This window comes from Condylostylus longicornis, unplaced genomic scaffold, assembly GCF_029603195.1.
Source record: "Condylostylus longicornis isolate FDR11 unplaced genomic scaffold, ASM2960319v2 ptg000055l, whole genome shotgun sequence".
NCBI lineage: Eukaryota > Metazoa > Arthropoda > Insecta > Diptera > Dolichopodidae > Condylostylus > Condylostylus longicornis.
In genome coordinates this window covers 12,985,087-13,009,458 of record NW_026578024.1, presented here as the reverse complement: position 1 = coordinate 13,009,458, position 24,372 = coordinate 12,985,087, and the positions used below count along the sequence as shown (strand labels likewise).

The 24,372-nt window shown below is 25.6% G+C and overlaps 1 protein-coding gene across 1 annotated transcript in view; it reads left to right on the top strand.

Annotated features, from left to right (window-relative positions):
* Positions 1 to 23,063, top strand: part of LOC129611959 (collagen alpha chain CG42342-like) — a 61,886-nt gene extending 38,823 nt beyond the window's left edge. The window contains exon 2 of the mRNA XM_055525389.1: positions 22,845 to 23,063. Coding sequence (XP_055381364.1) covers positions 22,845 to 22,861 — 17 coding nt within the window. The 3' untranslated portion in view covers positions 22,862 to 23,063. The remainder of the gene's footprint in view (positions 1 to 22,844) is intronic.
* The last annotated feature ends 1,309 nt before the right edge of the window (positions 23,064 to 24,372 follow it).

Sequence of the window (24,372 nt, the reverse complement as noted above, 5' to 3'; positions counted from 1 at the left end):
TTTCCTCTTAAATTACTTTTTATTTGAAAATCGAAAGTTTAATCAGATTAGGTACGTGCAAAGAAACTTAGGTAATTAAATTTTATACAGGAATTTAACTGTTCGATAATTTCTTTAATTTTGAAAAATATTTTTATTCCAAAATATTGTAAGAATCCATAAATGCCATCAAATGGCTACATATAATTTATTTCTCAATCAAGAGCGTGCGATAAATTACTGGTTTAATTTAAAAACCGCAGACTATTATTAAATATAATTTAAAAATTTTTTTACCTTCTTTATCCCCCCCTATACAATATTAATAAAGAAAAAGAAAATTAAAATGTTGCCGCCAATAATGATTCGTGTGGTCATTTTTTTTTTGTTTCTCATTTTATTTTTTCAATCCCAAAAAAAAAATTCTTTCTATTTAAGATTAAATTTATAAAAATTGAAAGATATTGCCAATTGGTAGAGAATATTAATCTTTCTTTTACAAGAGTGTTTTTCATTTATAGTTTTGTTGTTGAGCTACATTGTATTGAGTTTTTGATTTTATGAAATCCTTTGAACCCTGTAGTTGCTTCAAATGTTTCAGATCTCGTATATCATGTCACTGATATTATAAACTAAGTCAAATATTTGAAAACAATAATGACAAGTATGTGTTGCAAAATTTGAAAATCAATACTATTGCAATGAAACATTGCAATTCATATAGTTAAAACTCAAATTTAAGAGAACTTTGAATATAGGGAGACACGCCCGATAATTCTTATTCAATTTAATAACAATTATGAATTATAAATAATACTAATTTATAAATAATACTCTATATCGCATTTTATATTAGTAAAATATTTGAAAAATCGAGGCTAGTTAGAGTAAAATTTTGATTTTATTTATATTCGCGTGAGCCTCAACCCGAAAAAATATTGGCCTGATCATCCTATCTCGCTATTTTTCTCAGCAAATGAGAAGAAAGTGAGTAATTATCATATATTTATGTATGTAATGTAATTTTCGATTGAGAAAAATTATTCGGTATTCTCGATTTTCTTTTTATCTAAAATGTATACATAATTTATTCACATCGTTTTTGAAAGTTGGACGTTCAGTCAGAAAAATGATTATTCTTATAGCATAAATGAAATGTCCATTAGAAAAGCAGAGAATTCAGATTTGAAAGTGAATAAAAAGTGAGTAAAAAAGCGAGGAACACGAGTAGGCTGTTAATAACAATTTTATAAAAGTGCGACATCTATATACATAATTCTAAAATTCTAGATGCCTACTTGTTTAATGATTATTGATTACATTTTAAATATGATTGCTAGGAGGCAAAATACTTCGTCACGAAAACGTATTAAAAATTAATTATATGTGTAGTAAAAAGTTGGCAACACTACCTATCATTAAAAAATAGTTGAAAAATTTTTTATGTTGAAATAAAATTAAATGCCCTTCTTAAAAATTGTTAAGTGCATTATAATAGTTCTTCTGTAGAAAATCTTTTACTGTATGGATTGCACAAGCATCAAGTAAAATAATATTATGTAACCGTAATGAGGATCCATATTTGCGTACAAAATAGAAAGTATGTATGTATGTATGGATGTAAAATAATTTAAAACAAAATAAAAGTTAGGAGAACCGTTTTTGTTTTATTTTTCTTTGTTTCTCTTCATTCGTCAACATTTTAGCCAAGCCATAATAATAATGGTTAAGTAAGAGACTAGACATGACCTATCTCATTTTAAATGTCAAAATGAAAGAGACAAAAAATATATATAAAATGTTGTACTTTGATTGATGGCTTATGGTATGTTTTAACACTTTTTCTTTAAAAAAAAGAGAAAAATAATAAAAGAGAAAAGAAAACTAACAAAAAATAAATCAAATATTTTCATTTGGTTTTTCTTTTGTTTTTCGTCTTCTTCTTCTATTTTTTGTTTCTTTTAATATGTTTTTGAACAATTGTAGGTATATGGGCACTCACAACTCTATTTCTATATGAGTCAATGCAGGTACATATACATATATAGCATATTTATGTATGCATGTGTTAATTGTACTAATGTATACTTGTTGAACAAAGAACAAACTCCGATCCACAAATAAATCTTTAAAGAATGTGTTTATTTAATGAACAAATAATGTTATTTAATGAGAAAGAAGGAAAGGGAGTTAGTGTCAGTTGAAGAGAGAGAGAGAGAGAGAATTGAAAATCAAAATCAATCGAATAAAGTCCATAACACTCACCTGGACACTTAAGATTTTCATAATTATTTTTTTTTATTTTTTTTTTTTTTTTGAAATTTTTACCAAAAAGGTCGGTAGGTATACAAAAATAAGCAGAACATAATGACGTATAAATAATGTGCATGCATGCATACGTTCGTGTGCACATAAGAGCGAAGAAATCAAAACTCATTGCTCATGTGATCAGTGAGTTGTTGTTGCTGTTCTTTGTTCGGGTCATTGGCATTATGATTACTTCTTTGAGTATAAGCAATTACAATATTATCCAAATAAACATCACGACCATTTGAAATCTTAAATGTACTAAAAATGTTTTTTTTTTTTTAGTACCAAAGTGGTTTTGTTGTTGTTGTTGTTTCTGCGGTGGAATTTTGTGTAGCTTGTTTCGTTAAAATGTTGTTGAATTTTCTTTTGTTTGTGCTTTTGATTTTTTTTATAAGTTTTTTCTTGCTCTTAAAATAATGTTGAAAATAATGAAGTATTTTTTACAATGAATAACAATACTGTTGGGTCAATAATATTTTTTTTCAAAAATAAGCAAAATGATTTTTTTGTTTGTTAGTTTGCTTGTTTTGGGTTTGTTTATTTGATTTTGTTTATTTGAAATTAAAGAAATAATACATTCTTGTTTGTGTGTTGTTTTTCTTCCTGTGCTTTTGTTAGCCTTTAATAGGTTGTTAACTATAAAATGTTTAAGATTATTTAAACAACTGTATTGGCTACCTTTAAGTATATATAACATACATTTTATATACCTACCTATAGAGGGAAAAATTAAGAGATTCAAAATGTTTGTTCATAATATTATATACACACTTACCAACGCTATAATAAAATCACATAAATTTTGAAATTCAATTTATAATTGAAGTATAAGTACAACAAAACAAAATTTTTCAATTTGACAAGAAAATTTTAACTTTCAAAATAATGACGTACATGTATAACTGTTGGGGATACAAAATAATTAACCAGGTATTTTTTACCGTTTTGTTTAAAATGCGGGTTTTTATTGTTTTGAATATTTTTGATTTTTTTAAAAGTGCACTACAACGGTATGTTGGTAAGTGTGTATACACGGTTATTTTATCCTGGCCATAATAATTGATATAGGGGATATCCACTATTTTCTTTCTCTTTAATTTAGTAAAATAACGATCCATTTCAATAATATTAAATTGGTACTATTGTTGTTGTTCAGTAGAATGATCTCTATTGTTCAACTATTATAAAAATTATTAAAACGGTATGTCATGTTCTAATAATATTATTGTTAGACACATTTTGAGTATAGAACAATTGAAAACAATTAAGTGCACTTACGTATGTTATACAATACATACGTACATATAATTTTTTTTTTTGAATATTGCCTCTTATTTGAATTATGACTTGCGAATAGCTATAATAATTACAGAAATCTACATTATTATGTACATGCTTGTCATTTAATGAATTCATTGAGAAAAATGTTAATTATTCCAAATGAAATCACAATTTACGTATGTACATACGTAGCTAAATAAGTTTTGGTTTGATTTTATATAAAATATTAGAGAGCTCAATTTAAGTTAAAATTTACTTATCCACTACATTCTGTATAGAAAGTCAATTCGTTATGTTTAAATACAATGCTGATATTTTATTTTGTGTAATTAATTATAAGTATTATTTTTGTGTATAAATATTAATTATAAGCACATTATGTCCCAACAATTTTATACAATAAAGTTGCTTATAAATAATATAGTACGAGTATATTTTAGGTTATTCTCATATTAGTTATATAACCCATAAATCTAAGAATAATAAATTGACATAAATTTTTAATATATTGTAAATGCTAGGTCGAACAAAATATTCAATTATTTTGAAGATATTACTCAGAATTAAGTTTTAATTAAGGTTAAAAATATTTTAAATGTTTGAATGTTTAAAATTGCCTTATGGCCATAAAAGTATTTGGTAAATAGGACTAAAGAAACATAATATGTTTCTTAGATATAATCTAATTGCTTCAACAATTTTGCAAATTAATCAAAAGATTATGTTTTACGGCCATTCCTGGTTTCAAAATTTTACATATTTACAGTATAATCTAAGTTCAACATATCCAGCGCCGGATCTATCATAAATGTAAAGTAAGCATATGCAATGGACGCTGAAAAAAGGGGCGCAATTATTACATGCTATGTACAATGTTAATTGTATATTGTTCATTGCTTCGAAAGCGGGAGGGAGCAGTTTTTGGCAACCAAGTAGGGCGTCGAACAAATCGAAACCGTGCTTAAACTCATATATGTCCTGCTATAATTATATGATTTCGGAAAAAATAGTATAAGTAAATTATTTAAGTAGGTACTCATCTAATAATATATTTTCCATTTTATTCTCATACATTTTCCTATTTCATATAGAAATACTTTATTCACTCAATTTGCAAAACACAAATAAAATTAGAAAAAACTAATATTTTCATAATCTTTGAACTTAGTATTTTTTTTAATATAAATCTTGGCAATTCAATACACATTTAACTATTTAAAAATATTCATAATTGAAGGGGTATAATTGTTTTATCACGTACGACAAATTTGTTTTAACACCCACAACCTTTTCTTCTGAATTTGTTAAATTGAATAAAATCAGTGGGTTAATATCCGGCGTTTAATAATAATATTTTGTTGTGCAAGAATGAATTTACCATATATACATGGCATACCAAAATGAATTTACATAAAATTTCAATATATTGCACGCATACCACTTCATTTATATCACTACATACATATGTTATATAACGTAGGTTTAGATATGAATGATAATATAATTAACAAAATTATTTTTAGAGTAATTTTTGCAATCATTTTTACCGACCGCATTATATAAGGGTGGTTATCTGATTACGCCAAATTTAGCATATCGAGTTTTCGGTGGAACTTCTCTGTGGTAAGGAAGCGTAAATAAATTATTATTAGAGAGATGTCTGTCGGTCGGTCAATAAATCAAAAAAAATCTACAAAATGCTTCGAAATTTAATATTTGAATTCAGGATGTTAAAACAAAGAACTTATAAATTCTTTAAGGATATCAGGGCTTGGAAACCAAACCAGTAGTTGGATTTACATTTTTTTATCATATTTATGGAACTATTTGACGAAAATTAATATTTGAGTTCTGTTTGGTACCGCAACTAGCTATGGCGAACTTTTCAGGGACTTTGGTGTCATTAAGTGAGCCTCTACTAAGAGCTCATCACTAAATTATTTAAATTGAAGAACCTCTCATTTTTCGGTTTTTACCATACAGGCACACATATTCAATGCATCTTTGTATTTCTGACAGATTTTAATTTTCAATTTCATAAAATTTACACTTGTAAATTGAGTAATTAATCATAATATTTAAAAAATAAATCTAAAATATAACAAAATCTTACACCTATATAATCTGCACAAAAATCATAAATTAAATTAAAAAAATTTTGTAGCATCTGCAAAATTTCTCTTCATTTGTAATTATTTTTACAAGAAATTTTTCTTTGCTATTCATTTAAAATCAAAATGCTGTCGATCTTATGACAATATACATATATATGTATGTGTTTTATATCCTTGCCATTAAATTTTTATTGTAGAATAATTATTTATAATAAATATTTAAAACAATTTACATTATCAAGGGTAATTTAAACTTGAAATTTTGTAATTTTAAAATTATCTAATAAATCTAATGCAAATAAATGTGCACACAGAAATCAAAAACTTATTAAATATTTTGAAAAAAAATTAAACAAATAATAAAGATTTATATAACATGTACATTAATAACATACATACATTATTTATTTATATAATTATATACAGTTGAACCTAGATAAGAGGAAAACCTCTTAAAATGAAATTATTTTTCGGGTAACTTAAATTTTCTAACAAATTCTTCCAAGTACTCTGCAAGCGCAACAAAATTTTTTCAGTATATTTTCACCTCCCTCCCTAAGGGAGGGATGTTTTGAAAAGAATGTTGGTGAAAAGAGATGTAAAAACTACAAAACTAAGAATAAATTTTTCTTTTTTTAGTTTTGGTGATCATGTAAATACCCAGTTTGACTCACGCGTAACATAAAAAATGTCAAAACAAGAAAACAAGAAACTGTATTGGACTTCAGACCTTTTTTAGCGGGAAAATTTTGAAGAAAACCTGTATAAATGATAAGTTTATCTATCTATCCTCTATAATTGAAACAATATGTTCGGTCCCTTGAAATTCCCCTTATCCAGGTTCAACTGTTATAAGTATGAGTTTTTTAATTTGTTATAATAAAATGTCATTTTAATTATTTGATAATAATTATTATAGTAAACAAGTATTAAAAGACACTGCTGGATAGAAACTGTGTTTATAAAATAATTGTAAAATATATACTTAAATGTAAAACAGGAGTAATATAGAACCGGATGATGTTAAATGCTTTAAAGAATTCAGAGGCGAATAGGACTTACAACACTTGCATTACTTACGAGAAGATTCGGACAAGTAAATAACACAATGAAATAACAATTTTAAGAATTAAATTAATGGAATCAAGTTCAATTTAAGGAGAAGTTCAAACTGTTATACTCGGTTTAGAGTAAGAAAAGTTTGACTATAATTAATTTCACTTACTATCTATAATATTCAATATGAAGAATAATGCAAAATGAAATAAATTTCTTAAGTCTATTAATAATATATTATTCTGACTGGAACATCCTGTTCTACGAAGTCATAGCAAAAAATTTTTCAATGTTTATTTTAATGACTCTATGAATTTTAAAAATTTTTCTTTTTATTAACAAAATAGCAAAATAATTTCAGATCGATATTTTTCTACTTGATAAATTACAAATATTTTATATGATGATATTAAAAATGATTTCAAGATTTAATATAAATATTTATTCTCTCTTATTTTAATGTTAATATGATCCTTCTTATTATTTACTAAAAAATATGTAAAATTCTTTTTGTATACTTATATAAACTAAAATAAATTGAATGAAATTGTTTAATAAGATTAAATGTCAAAAATGGATAAATATATTTTTTATTTCATGTAAAAGATTTTTGTTTTTCTAAATATTTGGATAATATGGAAGTTGAATCTGTCTATATTTCAGACAGAACATAGAGCAATATTTTGAAGAAGTAAGTACTATTGCAAATTTTATTTTTAAATTCAGCAATATAGCAAATGAAGAATAAATAACAATGATTTTGTCGAATTTTAGAGCAATTGGTATTAAATTCAGAATTTTTAATGAACAAAAAATAGTTGGAGTAAAGCCAAGCTTCTGTTCCCGGAAAACTATAGATATATTTTGAGTTAAAGCATTATAATAAAACCCCATTGAAAAGTTGGGAAATCAAAACTAATATGTTGAATTAATGCGTAACACCGGACTTACTTTATGCATAAAATTTTCTATTAAAATTAACATTAAGAATCTAGTACATCTGAAGTCAAACAATTTTATGAAATTTTTGTGTTCATTCAACACCATGAGAGTTCTTGTACGAAAGATTGCAATTTAAAAATTTAATGCTTGTTGGATTAATGTTGTTTCCTGTACGCTTCTTTAACATTATTTATTCTAGCATAGCATCAATATGCCATGTATGTGAGTGCATATTATGTGAATTACAATTGAAATGTTTCAGACCTTTAAAATGACATTAAAGTATTGAAAAAATTTTTACAAACAAGAGCTAACGATCATAATGCTTAAAATTTTTCCAAAAATAAAATTGGAAAAATAGCAGTTTTATTAATTAGAATCTCACAATTATTCGACATTCTTCTTGCACCATAGAAATGCATAGTTTCACGTTGAAATGACAAAATGACCGTTAAAATTAACCCTTATCGTAATCCAAAACAAGTTTTTTTTCAAATTTTTAATATCGTTTTTCTTTTCGACCATAAATTGTAGAAGTCTGAAATTTTTTAAATTTTTGGGTACTAGTAAATAATTTATTTTGTTATATTAATAGCAAAAGGCTAGCGGTAAATTCTATGCCAATAAAAAAATTTGATAATTTTTTTTAAGTCACTTAACCGTCGAATTCAATCATTTTCTGAATGTTCTTTAAATTTTTTCATTTGTTGATCCTAAATGTATGCAATAATTTAATAGACATATTTTGGTATACAAATGACAATAGCTTAAATGTTGTACGTTGCTTTTAGAAGCAGTATTTTCTCTTGTTCTAGTGAAAAGGGCTTCTTTATAAACCATTGGTATGATCCGAATTCATTTTTATTCCGATTCTAATTTATTCCATAAGTTTTTATTAATACGCAAATAATTTTTATAGGGTACCAAAGACATTTCTTATCTATACAAAAATAATTTTTATAACTCTAATTCAAATTGTTTGTCTTCTCAAATTATTCAGAGAATAAAAAACATATTGTTTTTCTCATCAAAAATCATAAAATCGTCAATAAATTAAAAACAAAACTAAAATAGAAAATTAATTATTTATTAAAAAAAAAATGTTGACTCATTTTGGAAAATTGTTTGAAAAAAATGAAAAATAAATAAATTTTTGATATTTTTCAATTAAATGGGATTATAAAAAAAATAAAGTAATAAAAAATAAATTAATAAATTTTTTTTAAAATGAACACACTACGTTCATTATTCATAAATTCTTAATTAAAATTGCTTGTGGGTAAAAATAATTATGTACAGAAAATAATTAAAACAATTTTATATTCAGCTTATCTTTGAAAGAATATTGGGTATTGTCGAAGAATATAAAATAAATATAAAAATTTTAAATGTTTCTGAAATAAAATAACAATACAAATTTAAATTTAAAAGACTATTTTGGCTTCGAGTCTCGAAAGTACAATGTTATTCATTGTCAACGATAATATTAATAATGAGTTTCATTAAAATAGGTTAAGAACTTTGAAACAGCAAAAAAAATAAATAATATAATACAAGAGCTTAAAATGTCAAAGGATAAAAGAAATATTTTATTTTTTATTTAAGAAAATATTTTTTGAGGCAAACAGAAAATGGAAAATGTTCCATTGTGTACAAAATCTACGACTACTTTATTTCCTCCTCGCCTGCAGTCCTCTCCGAAATTTAAGTCATTAAAATAAATTTAAATTTTTATCATATTTTTAATTTTGGCTCTTGTATGACTTGACTAAATTTAAGCAACACAATTATTGTATGCGATGACAAATCCAGAACTAAATAAAAGTCGTTGTTTTTCTTATTTTCGTCTTTTGAAAATGTTTTGAACTTAAAAATGTCTGGTCTATTGAAAATTGTATAGTAATAATGAAAAGTGAAGTTTTTTTTGAAGGACAAAGGTCAATCGTTTTTGCAAAACCATTCATTTTCATTGTAATCTTTTTGCATAATTTTTTGAATATTTATGAAATTTATTTATTTTTTGTAATAATGATAGGCAGGGTGTGTGCTACAGTATAATGCAAAGCAAAATAATAAAAATAAAAAATTATGTATTTGGTTATTGTAATAAAAATTAATGGATTTTTATGTCATAATTTCAAAAAAAAAATAAATACATAAGAACGTTTTTGGATTATTGAAAAAGAGAATTTTTATTTATTTATAGAAAATTTATTGTAGTAAATTTTAAAGTAGCTTATCTTTTTATTCATGTTTTCTTTGATAGTATAATGGCATGCTATTTTTGGTCAGTATTGTATTTTATTTATTGTTGACATAAAACTAAGTAAGGTACTAATATATGCTACGTTTTTTCAGTAAATTGTTGCTATAGGCTGTATTGGAGTTAGATTAAGCTTATAAAATCGCTGTCTTCTGAAAAGAACTCTCGAACCAAGCTATGTTGCATGACAATATTTACTGAGCTATTATAAACTGAATTTTTTTTAACATTTGTTTTTTGAGGGTAGTAATATTATAGGAAAACCCTTCAAACCTCCCCTTTTATGCTCTTTGCCAATATTAATCTGGATGAAACAAGTACCTATGTGCCTTGTTTCAAGCCGCTAAAATTTTCGGTTTTTGGCAGACAAATGACTATAAAAATTAGATACGGAGCATGATTTTTTATACCCTGCACTTCGTGAAGGGTATATTAACTTTGGTATGGAGTTTGTAACTACTTGAAGGAGTCACCTGCGGTATGGACATATATATATATTCTTGCTCAGCGTAAAATTCTGCGTTGATTTAGACATGTCCGTCCGTCCGTCCGTCCGTCCGTCCGTCCGTCCGTCCGTCCGTCCGTCCGTCCGTCCGTCCGTCCGTCCGTCCGATCGCACGATAACTCAAAAACGAATAATGCAATCGACACCAAACTTTCACAAGTTGCTTCTTTTGTGCCAAGGACGAACCCTATTGTTATTGGACTAATTCGGACAACGGGTTCGGGTAGCTGCCATACAACTCAAAGAGTTTATTTTAAATATTTCAAAAACTAATAAAGCTATAAATTTAAAATTTTGTATACGTGTGTCCAATTATATTCTACATATGCCCTAAAAATTATAATGGGATAGCTGCACCGGTTCGGGTGGCTGCCATACAACCCTAACAGCAAATTTTTTATATTCGGAAAAATAATAAAGTCAGATTCATGAAACTTGGCAGTCATGTGTCCAATTATAGGTCAAATATATTTCTGAAGTTTTAGTGGAATTGCTTGGCAGGTTCGAGTGGCTCCCATACAAGTCCAAAAGCTTAATTTAAATATTTGGAAAAATAATAAAGTCAGATTCATGAAACTTGGCAGTTGTGTGTCCAATTATAGGTCAAAGATATTTCTGAAGTTTTGGTAGAATTGCATGACAGGTTCGAGTAGCTCCCATACAAGTCCAAAAGCTTACTTTAAATATTTAAAAAAATAAAGAAGTTAGATTCATGAAACTTGGCAGTTGTGTGTCCAATTATAGATCAGATATACCTGCGAAGTTTTAGTGGAATTGCTTGGCAGGTTCGGGTACCTGCCATACAACTCCAAAAGCTAATTTTAGATATTTGGAAAAATAATAAAGACAGATTCATAAAACTTGGCAGTTGTGTGTCCAATTATAGGTCAAAGATATTTCTGAAGTTTTGGTGGAATTGCTTGACAGGTTCGAGTAGCTCCCATACAAGTCCAAAAGCTTATTTTAAATATTTGGAAAAGTAATAAAATTAGATTCATGAAACTTGGCAGTTGTGTGTCCAATTATAGGTCAAACATATCGGTGAAGTTTCTATAGAATGGTTTCACTGGTTTGAGTAATTGCTATACAACAATGAAAGGTGCAGGGTATAATTCAATCGGTTCATACCGACTGAAACGTTTTTACTTGTTTATTTATTGTATTGGGTCTGATATATGTGCATAATGTATACTTCTACTTAGAATCACAAAAGTATATGTCGTAAGCAATTAAATTACATACTTTTTCTATAATTGAAAAAATGGGTATATACAAAGCAGAGAGGTATAAAAATTAGAATTGAATTTGAAAGTGAGGGCATTGACTAAATTCCTTCGAAAAATTCTTCTTGTTTTCTTTTGTTTTCTGTACATTAATTTTAATTTAAAAAAATTAACTACAGTTTGACGTAAAACGAGTTGAACCCCCTTATTAAAAATATTAATTTAAAAATTTCGAAATCTATGCATATTATTAGATTGGTTGAAATTAAAAAAAAAAGACAAATTTAATATTTTTAAATTCGTTGACATGAAAAGGGCAGATGTTGTTGTTACTCTTATAAAAAAAAATTTTTGAAAAATGCTGACACATAAATACATGACATCTAAAACGTCACCGTACAATTATCATTTCATTTATAATAAAGATTAAATTTCGTGGTAGAAAGATAAAATCTTTTAACACTTCATTCTCTCTACTCATCAAAAACATCAAATCCCACATTTTTCTTACAAAAAATAGGAAGATTTTATTTTATTTACTTTTTTTTTTGAAAAATCTCGCGTTTTAAAAGTGATTTTACAAATTAAAATCCATAAAATGTACATATTATGTGCATGAATAGAATTTTATTTCGGAAATAAATTTTTTTTAGCATTTTATCAAGCTAGTCACGACCCGGCCATATATAAAATATAATTATAAAATATTTTGTGTAATTTAAGGAAATTTGTGGCGACATTTTCATTGTATGTTGTGTGTATGATTGAAATAAAAAAATTGCTTTATTGCCATATAAAACTTGAAAATAAAGAAACAAAAATGGCCAAACAATAATAAATTTGTTAATAAAAAAAAATAAAATTTGTTTTAATTCAAAAATATCTTAAGATTTTCGTGTACCCATGGACTAAAAATAATAAAATTATATGATTATGATATTGAAAATAGATAAGTATAAAATGCAGATTTAAATGGCGCCCATTTATAAAACCATCAACATTAACATTAAATGGAAAATTTATTGTTATTTAACCCTATACATGTATACAGTCTATATCCAGTCTCATATTTCAGATATCGTTGATTTTCTGATATATTTTAAGAAAATTTTTTTTGAAGAAAATAAATTTAAAATTATTTAGTTAATAAAGTTAAAAGTGGCACTAAATGACCAATTCAAAATTACATTTTTATATCTTTAAAGTATAGACTTCAAGTACAATAAAATATATAATACAAAAAGGTATATATACAAACACATCATATAAAATTCACCCACTGGAAAATTTGAAAATGATCAATGAGTCATCATCATTTGCATCATATCAAAATTGTCATTATTAAATTATCATCCATAATTTTATTCATGAATGAATAGAAAAGAAGAGTGGTAGTATGGGTATAACAAGAAAAAAAAAAATTTTAAAAATAAAATTGAAAATAAAAAATAATTTTTCATTCAAAATTATAAAAAGAAAAACGTGAAAATTCTATGAATAAATTATGCATTCATGTTACAATACAAAAATATTATATATACCTACTTACATTTTCATTTTAAATATACACAGAGTCTAAACCTCTGTATATAACAATAAAATTTTACTATACATAAATTAGTGTTCCCATCTCTTTGAATTCAATATAATATTATTATTATACCATTTAACATCCCACCTTCTCTCTCTCTTTTATTATTTTGTTGCCATTATTGTTATTATTGCTATTACTATTACAAAATAAATATATAAATATCAAAGAAGTGCATAATATTTATGACGATATACCTACATACATGCATGTGTGTATACTTATATCAGTTTTTATGTTATAAAATTACATTTATTTTTCAAATAATATGAATATTAAAATTTTAAACAATTGTACTCGTACACCCATGACAATAATAATACAGTCATTTTAAATTAGTGTCTTTCGATTAATTTGACTTCCCATTTCCATTTACATGTAATGTAGTAAAAAATATTTAAAACTTGGATAATATATAATTTTCACTCCTTTTATCTAATTTATTGAAAAATTACTATAAGAATGGAATTATAATCAACCAAACTGATGAATAATAGTAAAATGAAATTAATTTTATTTTGGGTAACCGTAGAAATCTTAAGTGCTAGGTAAGATAATTTAAATTTTAGAACTTAAGATTCTAAGAGAAAATTTTTCCTGATGTCTCACCAATTTAAGAACAGTGGAAATGAATTAGATGAGTTATAGAGCTTAAATTTACGGGTACAATTAATTATGCAGTTGAACCGAAGAATTTTTCAATTACGTTAAGTTACATTCTTCAACATTAACCCATCATGCTACAACTACTTTTGTTCGTTTTCTAGCTGAAATTTTAAAAATTCTTACAATAAAGCATCACATCTATAAGCGAACTTTTTAATATTTCCTTCAAATTTCGTGTTAATTGCAATAACTTCTTATATAAAGCGTTCATGAGCGTATATATGAGAAAAGATTTGTATGAATACCAAGAGAAATCAGATTAACATTTTGACTCTGAAATTGAATTAGTAAAATAAACGAACAGAACAAAAATGCCAGTTATTTTAAACACAATGTTTAATTGACACATAATATTTTTCTGAGTGTGATTTTAATTTTAATACACATACTTACTTACAATTAAATATTTTGTGTCATAATCAAAATTTAAGTGCTAAATTCTCATAAAAATCTTCCCTATATAATCTGAAATTACTTTCTATAATTAATTTAATGTCAATATTAAATTTTAATTTATTTTAATAGCAATTGGTAACCCTTATTTTTATATTTGCAATTTTATATATTTTTTATATGGTAATATAAGAATATAGTATTCACGTTATATTTTACATATAAAAATTTAATTTTCTCAAACCTAGATAACAAATTAAAATTATCTAATCAAAAATTATTTGCGTTACAATGTCATGATTTGGATAGAATATAAATATTACCGCCAGTGTTCCATTCAAATTCTGTACAATTAAGCATTCAAAGGGAAAATTCGGAAATGTTCTGCCTTGCGCCTCAGACTCTTATAATGGATAGTGTGAAGATATTTCTGATCCTATGTGGTTAAATAAAGCTACTGGATAGTTCTATTCATGTATAATTGAAATCGAGAAAATATTTGTGAGAGTTTTGGTTTCAGACTATAGTTAACGTATATTTTGCAGTTTAATCATTTTTACAGCTCTAGTTATCTAGGAAATCAACAATTTCGTGACCAAATTACAAAAAGGATAGCTGTTAATTATTTATTTTTAAGTAAGTATTTATTGAACACTACAATACGTTCTACCCGTTCTCACATCATTTCACAAAAAAAAAAATTCTATGTAAAGTTTAAACGCACACACAAAATTACAAAGAAACTTAATAAGTACTGCATTTTTATTTTTTTTAATGTTAAATTTCAAATAAAAAAACCTAATATATAAATTTAGTGCAGTCATTCTAATTTTTCACGAATTATTCATAAAAATTGAAAAACTAAAAAAAAAAAATAGTTCCCTCTACATAGTGGACGCTTATCTAGATTAAATATCTGTTGACATGCTGCTCATTCTCTTTTATTTCTTTCATTTTTTTTTCTATACGTATACTTTCTCGTAACATGTTTAAAATTTTCCACTCACCAAATTCACACAGCGTTTCACTGTTAGAATTTATTGCTCTTATTTTTTTTAACACTTTTTTTGTTTTATAATATTATGCATTTTATTTCAAAGGTAGGAAATAATCTAGCAGATACGATTCTAATAAAATCAGTAATTTTTGAATGAACATGAAATTTTAGTTTATGATTTGGAAAGAAAAAAATTTTTTATAGTAAATTTATGTAGGTCTGGTAATAATTGAGTTATCAGTTCGTTTCATAGAAAATTTTTATCTATACTTTGAATTGACGGTGATATTTTATTCTTGATAGTATGTAGGAGTCAGTAATTGAGGATGAGAGTAAGTAATTAAATTCTCAGGTATGAAAATTTTAAAGGGCATTATAACTTTTGATGAATTGATGAATATCCAAATTGCAGCAATTCGGTTTTAACAGATAATTCAGTTATTAAGTTGCAATTGCTGAATTGTGCAGCAAGACGGTATTATTGGATTTTTGAAGTTACGTAATGTTTCGGCATATTTTGTTATGAGACTTATAATTAAATGTTTTTAAATTTAAAACATTGTAAAAATTCATATAAACTTTGCCAAAAAAGGGGTTGTATACGTGATAATTTGAGTGTCATTTAAAAAGGACAGAAATTGGGAATAATTAACTCTGAAATTGAGAAAAATTAACTTTCGTTTTTTAAATTCTCCTGTGAGTATCCGAAGAAAGTTTTAATTATTTCTCTCATATTCTTTCAAGTTTAACATTTTGCATATCTTTTTCAAATTTTTGGAAAACAGACTTTACATGTTTTTGATATTTGTGAAGTATACCGTCATAACTCGAAGTAATGACGTTTCGGATTCGAGTAGATATTCTCAAAATGTAAAATACGTTCTCAGCTCATTACTTTCTTAAGTTTGTTCCTTCAAGTTTTTTTTTTGAGTTGGCCACTCTGGCTTTCGTTATTAGGCAATAAAACTTTAAGACACTAAATTTTTGACCTACCAGCAAAATATCCAGAATAAAATAAAAATTTTAATTGAACTACGGCTCTGTTTAAAAATAAAAAATTTTCATTTCGACTATACAAAAACGAAAAAAAAATGCATAATCTCATTTGAAATTGAGATGAAATATAAAACTAACCATAAAAATAAAAAAAAGAAAACGCATTCGAAGCACACCTTTATATTTTAAAATTGTTTTTATCAATAAAATTTTACACATAAACGTTGATATTATGCACTCAAAAAACACGATATGTACATGCACATTCATACTTACATACCTACATTTTAACAATTAAGATTAGTAGATAGATTATCAAATTTAAAATGTACAATGAATGATGTGTTTCGGGGTTAACTTGATATATCATTTCGTCGTTTTATTATTACAATAAAAGTAAAGTAAAAAAAAAAAATCCAATTTCCATTTTACATACAATGTACATTTTAGATGCCATATTATTCGTTTGGATAATGTCTATATCCTCATGCACACAACATATATTCATCTTCCTGTACATAGAACCATACGTGTATGAAAAAGTGCAATTGAAACCATTGATTCAATTTTTTTTCTTTTTACTGCTGCTGCAACAAAATGTAATGTCATTCGTCCCTCTCTGAAACAATAATATTCCAGAGAAAGCATATCACAATCAAATAAAATATCACCAGACCAGACAAAACGAATGACAATTTTTTCTCGTTTTTTTGTTATTTTAAGGTTTTTGATTATACATTTTATATTTTACTCTTTTCTCTTCTCTGCTCTTAGTTTTTATGAATTTTTTTTATTATTTTCGGGTGAATTTTCAGTCTTACATGAATGTATTCAAAACCAAACTGAATACTTTGTTTTATGTACATATGTATGTATAGGATCATCAGCTACTACGGTAACCCTACATAACCTCAATAAAAAAAAACCAAAATAATCGTACATGCTTTCGAATAAAGATGTTAAAAATAACAAAAAGGGGTACATACAATATAAAAAGTGAAAAGAATAATGAATAAAGAGACAAAAATTTATGCATTTTAAATATTGCAGTACAAATAACAAATATAAATATTACAGGTATATTCAAAGAGGTAAATCGCAGGGACGTGAACTATTTTAAAACATTATGTATGCATGTAATACATGTTGCAACAGAATTATAGCTACATGCATATAAAAGGACATATTGTATATAATTATGATAGCTTTTCCTGAAACATGAATTAATGGTTTTGGCTCAAAGTTATGGTTACTATCTTTTAACCGGTTCAAAAAGTTTAAGGACTCAGACAGACGTTTAATTATTAGTCTTGCAATTCCAGTTTGATTGCAAATTAATTGCACACACACTTAAGCAACTAAAACTCTTTGAATTTTCTAAATTGCAACCAGTATGTAAAAAATTACAAATTGTTTGATTGCTTAACTGTGACCATCATACAGTTGCATGTGTGCCATCTTCAATATGAAACTATGGAATTTAGTTCTCAAACTAAAAATTGCATGTCTGGCAGAGCCTTAAGTGAAATAAGCTCAGAAAGAGTTTGACGTGAGTGTTGCGAATTAACAGTGAAACCTCTTGTTTCGAACATGGTTATAAACCATAAGTATATGTCGAAATGTTTTATCTTATCGTAATTTTTTTATTAAACACCTTATAAAATTATTTTTATCGCAATTTATTAAATACCTTATAAAATATTAAGACTAATGTCATTATTCTCGTTATTTAATTGCAATTCCAATTTAGTATTTTATACCTGATAGAATTTCTCTAAAATGAACACTATTAAAATGTCTCAAGTATCAATAATTTCCTCTTCATTTATTCATTAACAATATTACATAATGTGAAATTATTGCTTTCTACCAGTTTTCTAAAACATTAATAAAATGTTGGCTATACTAACCTACGTTTTATAGAATTTTTAATTTAAATTCGTTCCACTTGTTAATACCTAGGTCTATATTCTTATTACATCTTTTTATATTACCTTAAATGCATATTAATTATGTTAAAAAATGACAAAACGTGTTAAAAGAAAGTGTAAAAAGAATATTATTTTATTATTAAAAATTTCCGAGTGGGGAGCTATTGCTAATTACATATTAGGTAATTTTTAACAACTTTACTATATAAAAAACTGGAACTTGGTTTTGTCATATACATTTATATATACACTCACTCAATTGTAGTGCCATAAATATTACATCATCATACACAATAAATCTTCAAGTTTTCTACGCTGGTTATTTCGTTTTTCTATCGTTCTTAATTTGGTAATCGATTTTAGCACATCTGTTTACAACTTTTATGTGTATAATTTACTATAAAGAAAGTAGTTGAAAATTATGTCCGCAAAAGCAACCCACAATTGCAATTTTTGCGTGATGTTGTAAGTATTATGTACAAGTATACTTATATAACATTGAATTGAAGGTATTATAATTGTATACGACTGAAGTAATTTTGGAAAGACTTTGGTTATGTATGCCTCCAGAATGTACTTACACATAATATTTGAATTAAATAGTTATTATTGTAAAAGTATGGTGAGGTAACATAAAAATTAAAATTTCAAAATTTAAGTAGGTACTTATTGTATAAATAGTATTTGTTGAACTTATTTGTTGAAGCTTCGTTTATTTTAAAAAGAGAACATTATATTATTATTTCATAGTTATAAAACTGTTAACAATAGAGTTTGCCTAGATCTAGTGTGGATTAAATTATTCAATAAAAAATTTTTGTACAGATTAAATGGATTTGTTAAATCCCCATTTAAAGAGTAATAGCATATACATATGTACACAAAATTTTGCATAAGGTGGCAAGTAATTTCAGGGATGATTTTCTCATAAATTTCTGGCAAAAAATTGTATGAGGAAGGAGGGGGAGGGCGTGGGGTGGTTCGGATATAATCGTTTTTGAATTACAGCCTGTTAAAAAATGAAGATACCAAATTAATTTCAAAGAAAGTTAAAATACAATTATTACTTTTGCAACTATTTAATTCAAAGCATAATATTCAAAGAGAAGCCAGCTTATCGTGAAATATACAACATTAAAACTGTGTAATTTTAACCTTGTAATTTTACCCTTGTAATTTTACCCTGGCAACTGAATATCGAAGAAATTTTCCTGAAGTCTAGGTATTTAAGTTATTTTAAATGAAGCTATTTTAAGCTTTATTATTTTATTTTAGACATTATTTTTTTTAATTTTATTCTCAATCTGCAACTAAAGAGGATTATGAATAATTTTTTCTAATTAATTTTATTTTATTTTTATTACTAAAACTAGAATAGTTTTCCGTACAAAATTCCATGACTCAAAGGCGTGTAAAAATAATATGAAATTTGAGATTTTCATATAAATTTTGTTCCTTAAATATTTTTAAAAATTAAATTAAAAATTAGAAATTTGACGAAAAAGTAGAAAAAAAACTACAAATTTAATTCAATTATAAAAGTTTTTATTTTTACATCCAACTGAGAAATTGTTTTATGACCATTTAAAATAAAATTATCTTGTGCATTTTGTTAAAGTGTCAAATTCCAAATAAAATTTATCCTTTTGGTAAAATTTTAAAATTATCATTTTTAAAATTTATAATTTATTACAAAATTTTATTATTACAGCATTTGTTTGTAAATTAAATTATAAAAGAAAATTCTAAAAATAACCAAAGTATTTTTAATTTTACATACAGCATATAAGACTAAAATGTGACAAAATAGATTTATTTTTCAATATACATCGCCTGATATGGGCATGTGGGTGCTTATATTATATATACCACATAATATGAGTTAATACAGAAATAAAGTTTAATTTAATTATATGGAGCATTAGAACTTCCAGTTGATATTATCAGCGTTGTAAAAATTTTGAAGTGTAATAATAAAGATTTTGAAGTTGAATTGCAATGATCTCAAGCTCATTCCTTAAATGAATGAACTATTAGCCAAGAAGAAGAATAGAATGTTTTCTATATCTGCATTTTAGAAAAGCTTCAATAAATAAAACATAGTTGAATGGCCGAACAGTAAATGAGTATATCATTAAAATAAAAAATTTAAGGAATTCTGGAAGAAAAAAAAAAAACAAATCGACTACGAAGTTTATTCATATTAAATTCGGAATATCTAAGACAATGAGGAACATTTTTACGCAAGAGAAAAGCAGCTTGTGTCAGAAGAATTGCTCGATTCTCGCAAAATTCTTTGACTTATACGAAGAATAGATTTAAATGCAATGTTATAGCTATGTATGGTGGTTGACGGTTAGGTACTTAAAATCTTCTAATAGTATACTTCTTAATTAAGAATGCAGTATCCTCCCGATTTGCTATTCTAAGGTATTTACAGCTAGGGCCAGAGGTAAAATAATAATTAATTCTTCCTTTTTCCGTATAGTCCTCTATAATGTGCTCAATTAAGACTTGATTCATTGACATATACAAGATTCAATTATTTTATTAATATTAAATTTTTTATTTATTTTTAAGCTGATGGCTCTCATTAAAAAAAACAGGGAAAGAGGCAAAATAATATTTTTATATTATGCGCGCAAGCATACCGTTATTGTTTCATCTGTTCCTTTTAGATTCAACTCTTTTTTTCCGCTCTCTCTATCTAATGCATTTTAGAATAAATTCAATTTTTTTTTTATTATTTATTTTTTTTTTACTTTAAAAATCACGTCCTCTTTGACAATAGAATAGAAATTTCAACAATAAAAATGTTTTTAGAATATTTCTATGATGGCATTATGTGGTTATGTTAAAATAAAATTATATTTTCTTCTCTTTGGAGCAAAGTGATATTAAAAGAAAATTGCCTGATCAAGCAAACTTTTTTAGTATTTTTATAACTATAGAATATTATTAACATTTTTTTTTCTAATTCTTTATTGCCATTATGCATAATATGTCTGCATATGTGTTTTGTACATTATTGTATTGTATGAACAAATTAAATTTATATCATTTTATAAAATATTCTATTATACTATTCCAACTATTGTTATATTTGTTAAAAAAAAAATAAAAAAAAATAAACAAAAATTATTTGAATATGACAACAGTTGAGAGGGAAAGGAGATGTGGGAGTTAGGCAGTCTGAAAATAGTCATAGTCAAAGAATAGTTTTTAAAATTATATAAAAAGCATATTAAAGATTTTTTAAACGCGTAATCAGATTTGTTTTTTTTGTGTTCATGCAAAATGCATTTATATTCAAGAAAAAAAAATTTTAGGGGTGAGACTTACATTGGGACTAATACTAACTTAGATACCATTTCAGTAATAATTATTTTTAAAACTTTATTCGCTTAATTTATTTTAATGAATTATTCCAACACTCTAACTGAAATAAGATCTAAATTTTCTTACTGTAAAAAAATCGCTAAAATTTGGTGGTCCGCTTCACAGAATATACCCCTTTGAGCCGCCATTGTACAAAACTTTAAGTTGATACAGACAAATAGAAAAATATCACTTATACATATTCGGAGAGCGTCATATAATAAAGTTGAAAAAACCATAGACTTCAAAATCCAAATACAAAATAAGAGTTTCGATTCTGTCAAATTCACAAATTATCACTTGATTTTTATCAACTTATCACTTAACCAAACACTAATGGTTGAACAAATGATTTAACAAATTCTAACTGTTAAATATGACGACGATTCCTTCTACGAACCAATGCAGTCCACCAGTACAATTTAAACTATTTCTCCTTCATAGTTTTAAAAAATAATTTATTCAATTTAAAAAAGAATCATATTGAATGTTTTAAAATGAGAGAAAAGAGAAACCATAATTATCATAGTATTATGCAGTATTCTATTGAAAAGGATTTGCAACTATTATGCTATTCAATACACGCAAAATATTTCGGAAGCATTTCGGTCTTTTGGAATCATAAATTCCTTTTTCTTCACTTCCTAAAGGACATTTTATCATTATTATAATTTTTACTTTATTCCGAAGATAGCACAGTTCTGTAACATATTACTATTATATTTGCGGTAAAAGAAAACTGTTATACAATAATTCAACATTAAGTTCGGAAATTGTCTTTTAAATTGAAATCTCTTTATAATACGAGCTCTATAATATAACATTATAGCCGTATTTCAAGCCCATATTTACAAACATGTAAAAAATGAAAATTGTTTTGTTGTTAGTTCTGATTTTAAAATGAGATCTAAACTATTTGCATACAAAGTCTAGGTTATATAGTGTTACTTTTCATTATGTTAAAGACGAGCTGGCTTTTGAGCTGTTTTTTATACCATAGTGCTATGTATAATATGAGAGTTTCGCATTAAATATGTTATGTTTCAAAGGATTTCTATTACAGAAGTTTCCTTTTCAAAATTTAGAAAAAAAACTTGTCAGACCTTGTAATCCAAATTTTGCAAAACTAAGAATTTCCCTATTATACATTTTAAAAATTAAATATTATTTAGAATAATTTAAAATAAATTATTAATTATAATTTTCTATTTCGTTTCAGGTAATAATTTTAAATAAATAATTTCTGAAAATCAATCACGCTTAGACTCTTTGTCCTGAGGTAAGTACTGCAATAATAATATTAATTATATAAACCCTAGTAAATATTTAAATTTCAAGAATAGCATCCATCCATTTTAATTGTATTGCAACCATTCTGAAAGTAAAAATCTGCAATTGCTGCAGGTTAAGAGTGAGCAAAAATGAAAGTGGCGAAAGTATTTTTTTTCAATGAATGCATTTTGATGTTATTAAAAATCAAAATCAATCGAAAAACTTATTAGATTCTCCTTAGATTTCACTTTTATAAACTCACCAAATTAAATAAACTTTTCATTAATTTTTAATGCTCTGTAAATACCATAAGAATTCCAACACTGTTATACATACATTTTGTTCGTTTGGGAAAAAGAATACCTAATGGTACTAAACAAATTGTTTTTGGCAAAAATTCTCAAAAATAGCAATTCGCTTCCTTGGTACTCGTATTTCTTTCTTTTTTTTTAGCTTAAAAACCATTTTTCGATAACCTTTTCGCTTACCTTATTTAACTGATAATCTTTTTTCCTTTTCATGCAATGAGCATAATTTTTTTGATGATTTTTTTTATTTGAAATTCTAAAACTCAAAAAAAAAAAAATGAAATTATTTGAAAGTACCAACAAAATTTTTTTTATACACACAGGACACAACAATTTAAAAATTTAAGAAAATTTTTATCATCTTTGCCTACATACATAAAATGGTGAACGGAATATTTTTGCAAATTATTATTTTACCTTTTATAATGAAGGGGTCATAAAAATTATCAAGAAAATGAACCGCAGACAAACATTTTCAAAATTCGATTTTAAATTTCTGCTTACAAATGAAATACACTTATGGCGATTATAGTTTGATCAACTCTAGTCAAATCACAATTAAAATGGTCGCCCAAATTCAATGGATGTTCAAATTTTAAGGACATCAAAATTACCGAATTTTTAACTCGTTTTCGAATTTCACTCCAAGCTATAATTATTCAAAAATATAATGTACGAAATAATTTTACAATTTAAGTCAACGAATTTTCAAGAATTTCGGCGAAATTTCAACAATTTTGTCAAAAAACACTTTCAAATAGTTGTAGAGCAAATTAAGAACAAATTTACGACGTCCTAATATCTAAGTATGAGAAAAAGAAATGTTAGGTATAAATTTTATGTGAAGGTACATAATTATGTTATTCGAACCGCTGCCATTACTAAAATGTTAACCACCCTGTAAAATAAATATAAATGTTATTTTAAAAAGAGTGGTGGAATTTTCGTGTAACGTAGTGTATACGAGTATAACCCCTCTTTTTTCTCTCTTTGGGAATTATCAAAGATATTTTTATTTTGTGCTCGAAAAAAAAAGAAGAGAATTGGGAAAATTAAAACTTCAAAGGTTGTTAAAGTTGTTAAAAACATATTTGACAAGTAACATTAACTTTAAATGTGGGTTCGTTTACTCATTTTTATATTTATTTATTTTTAATATTATTGCTT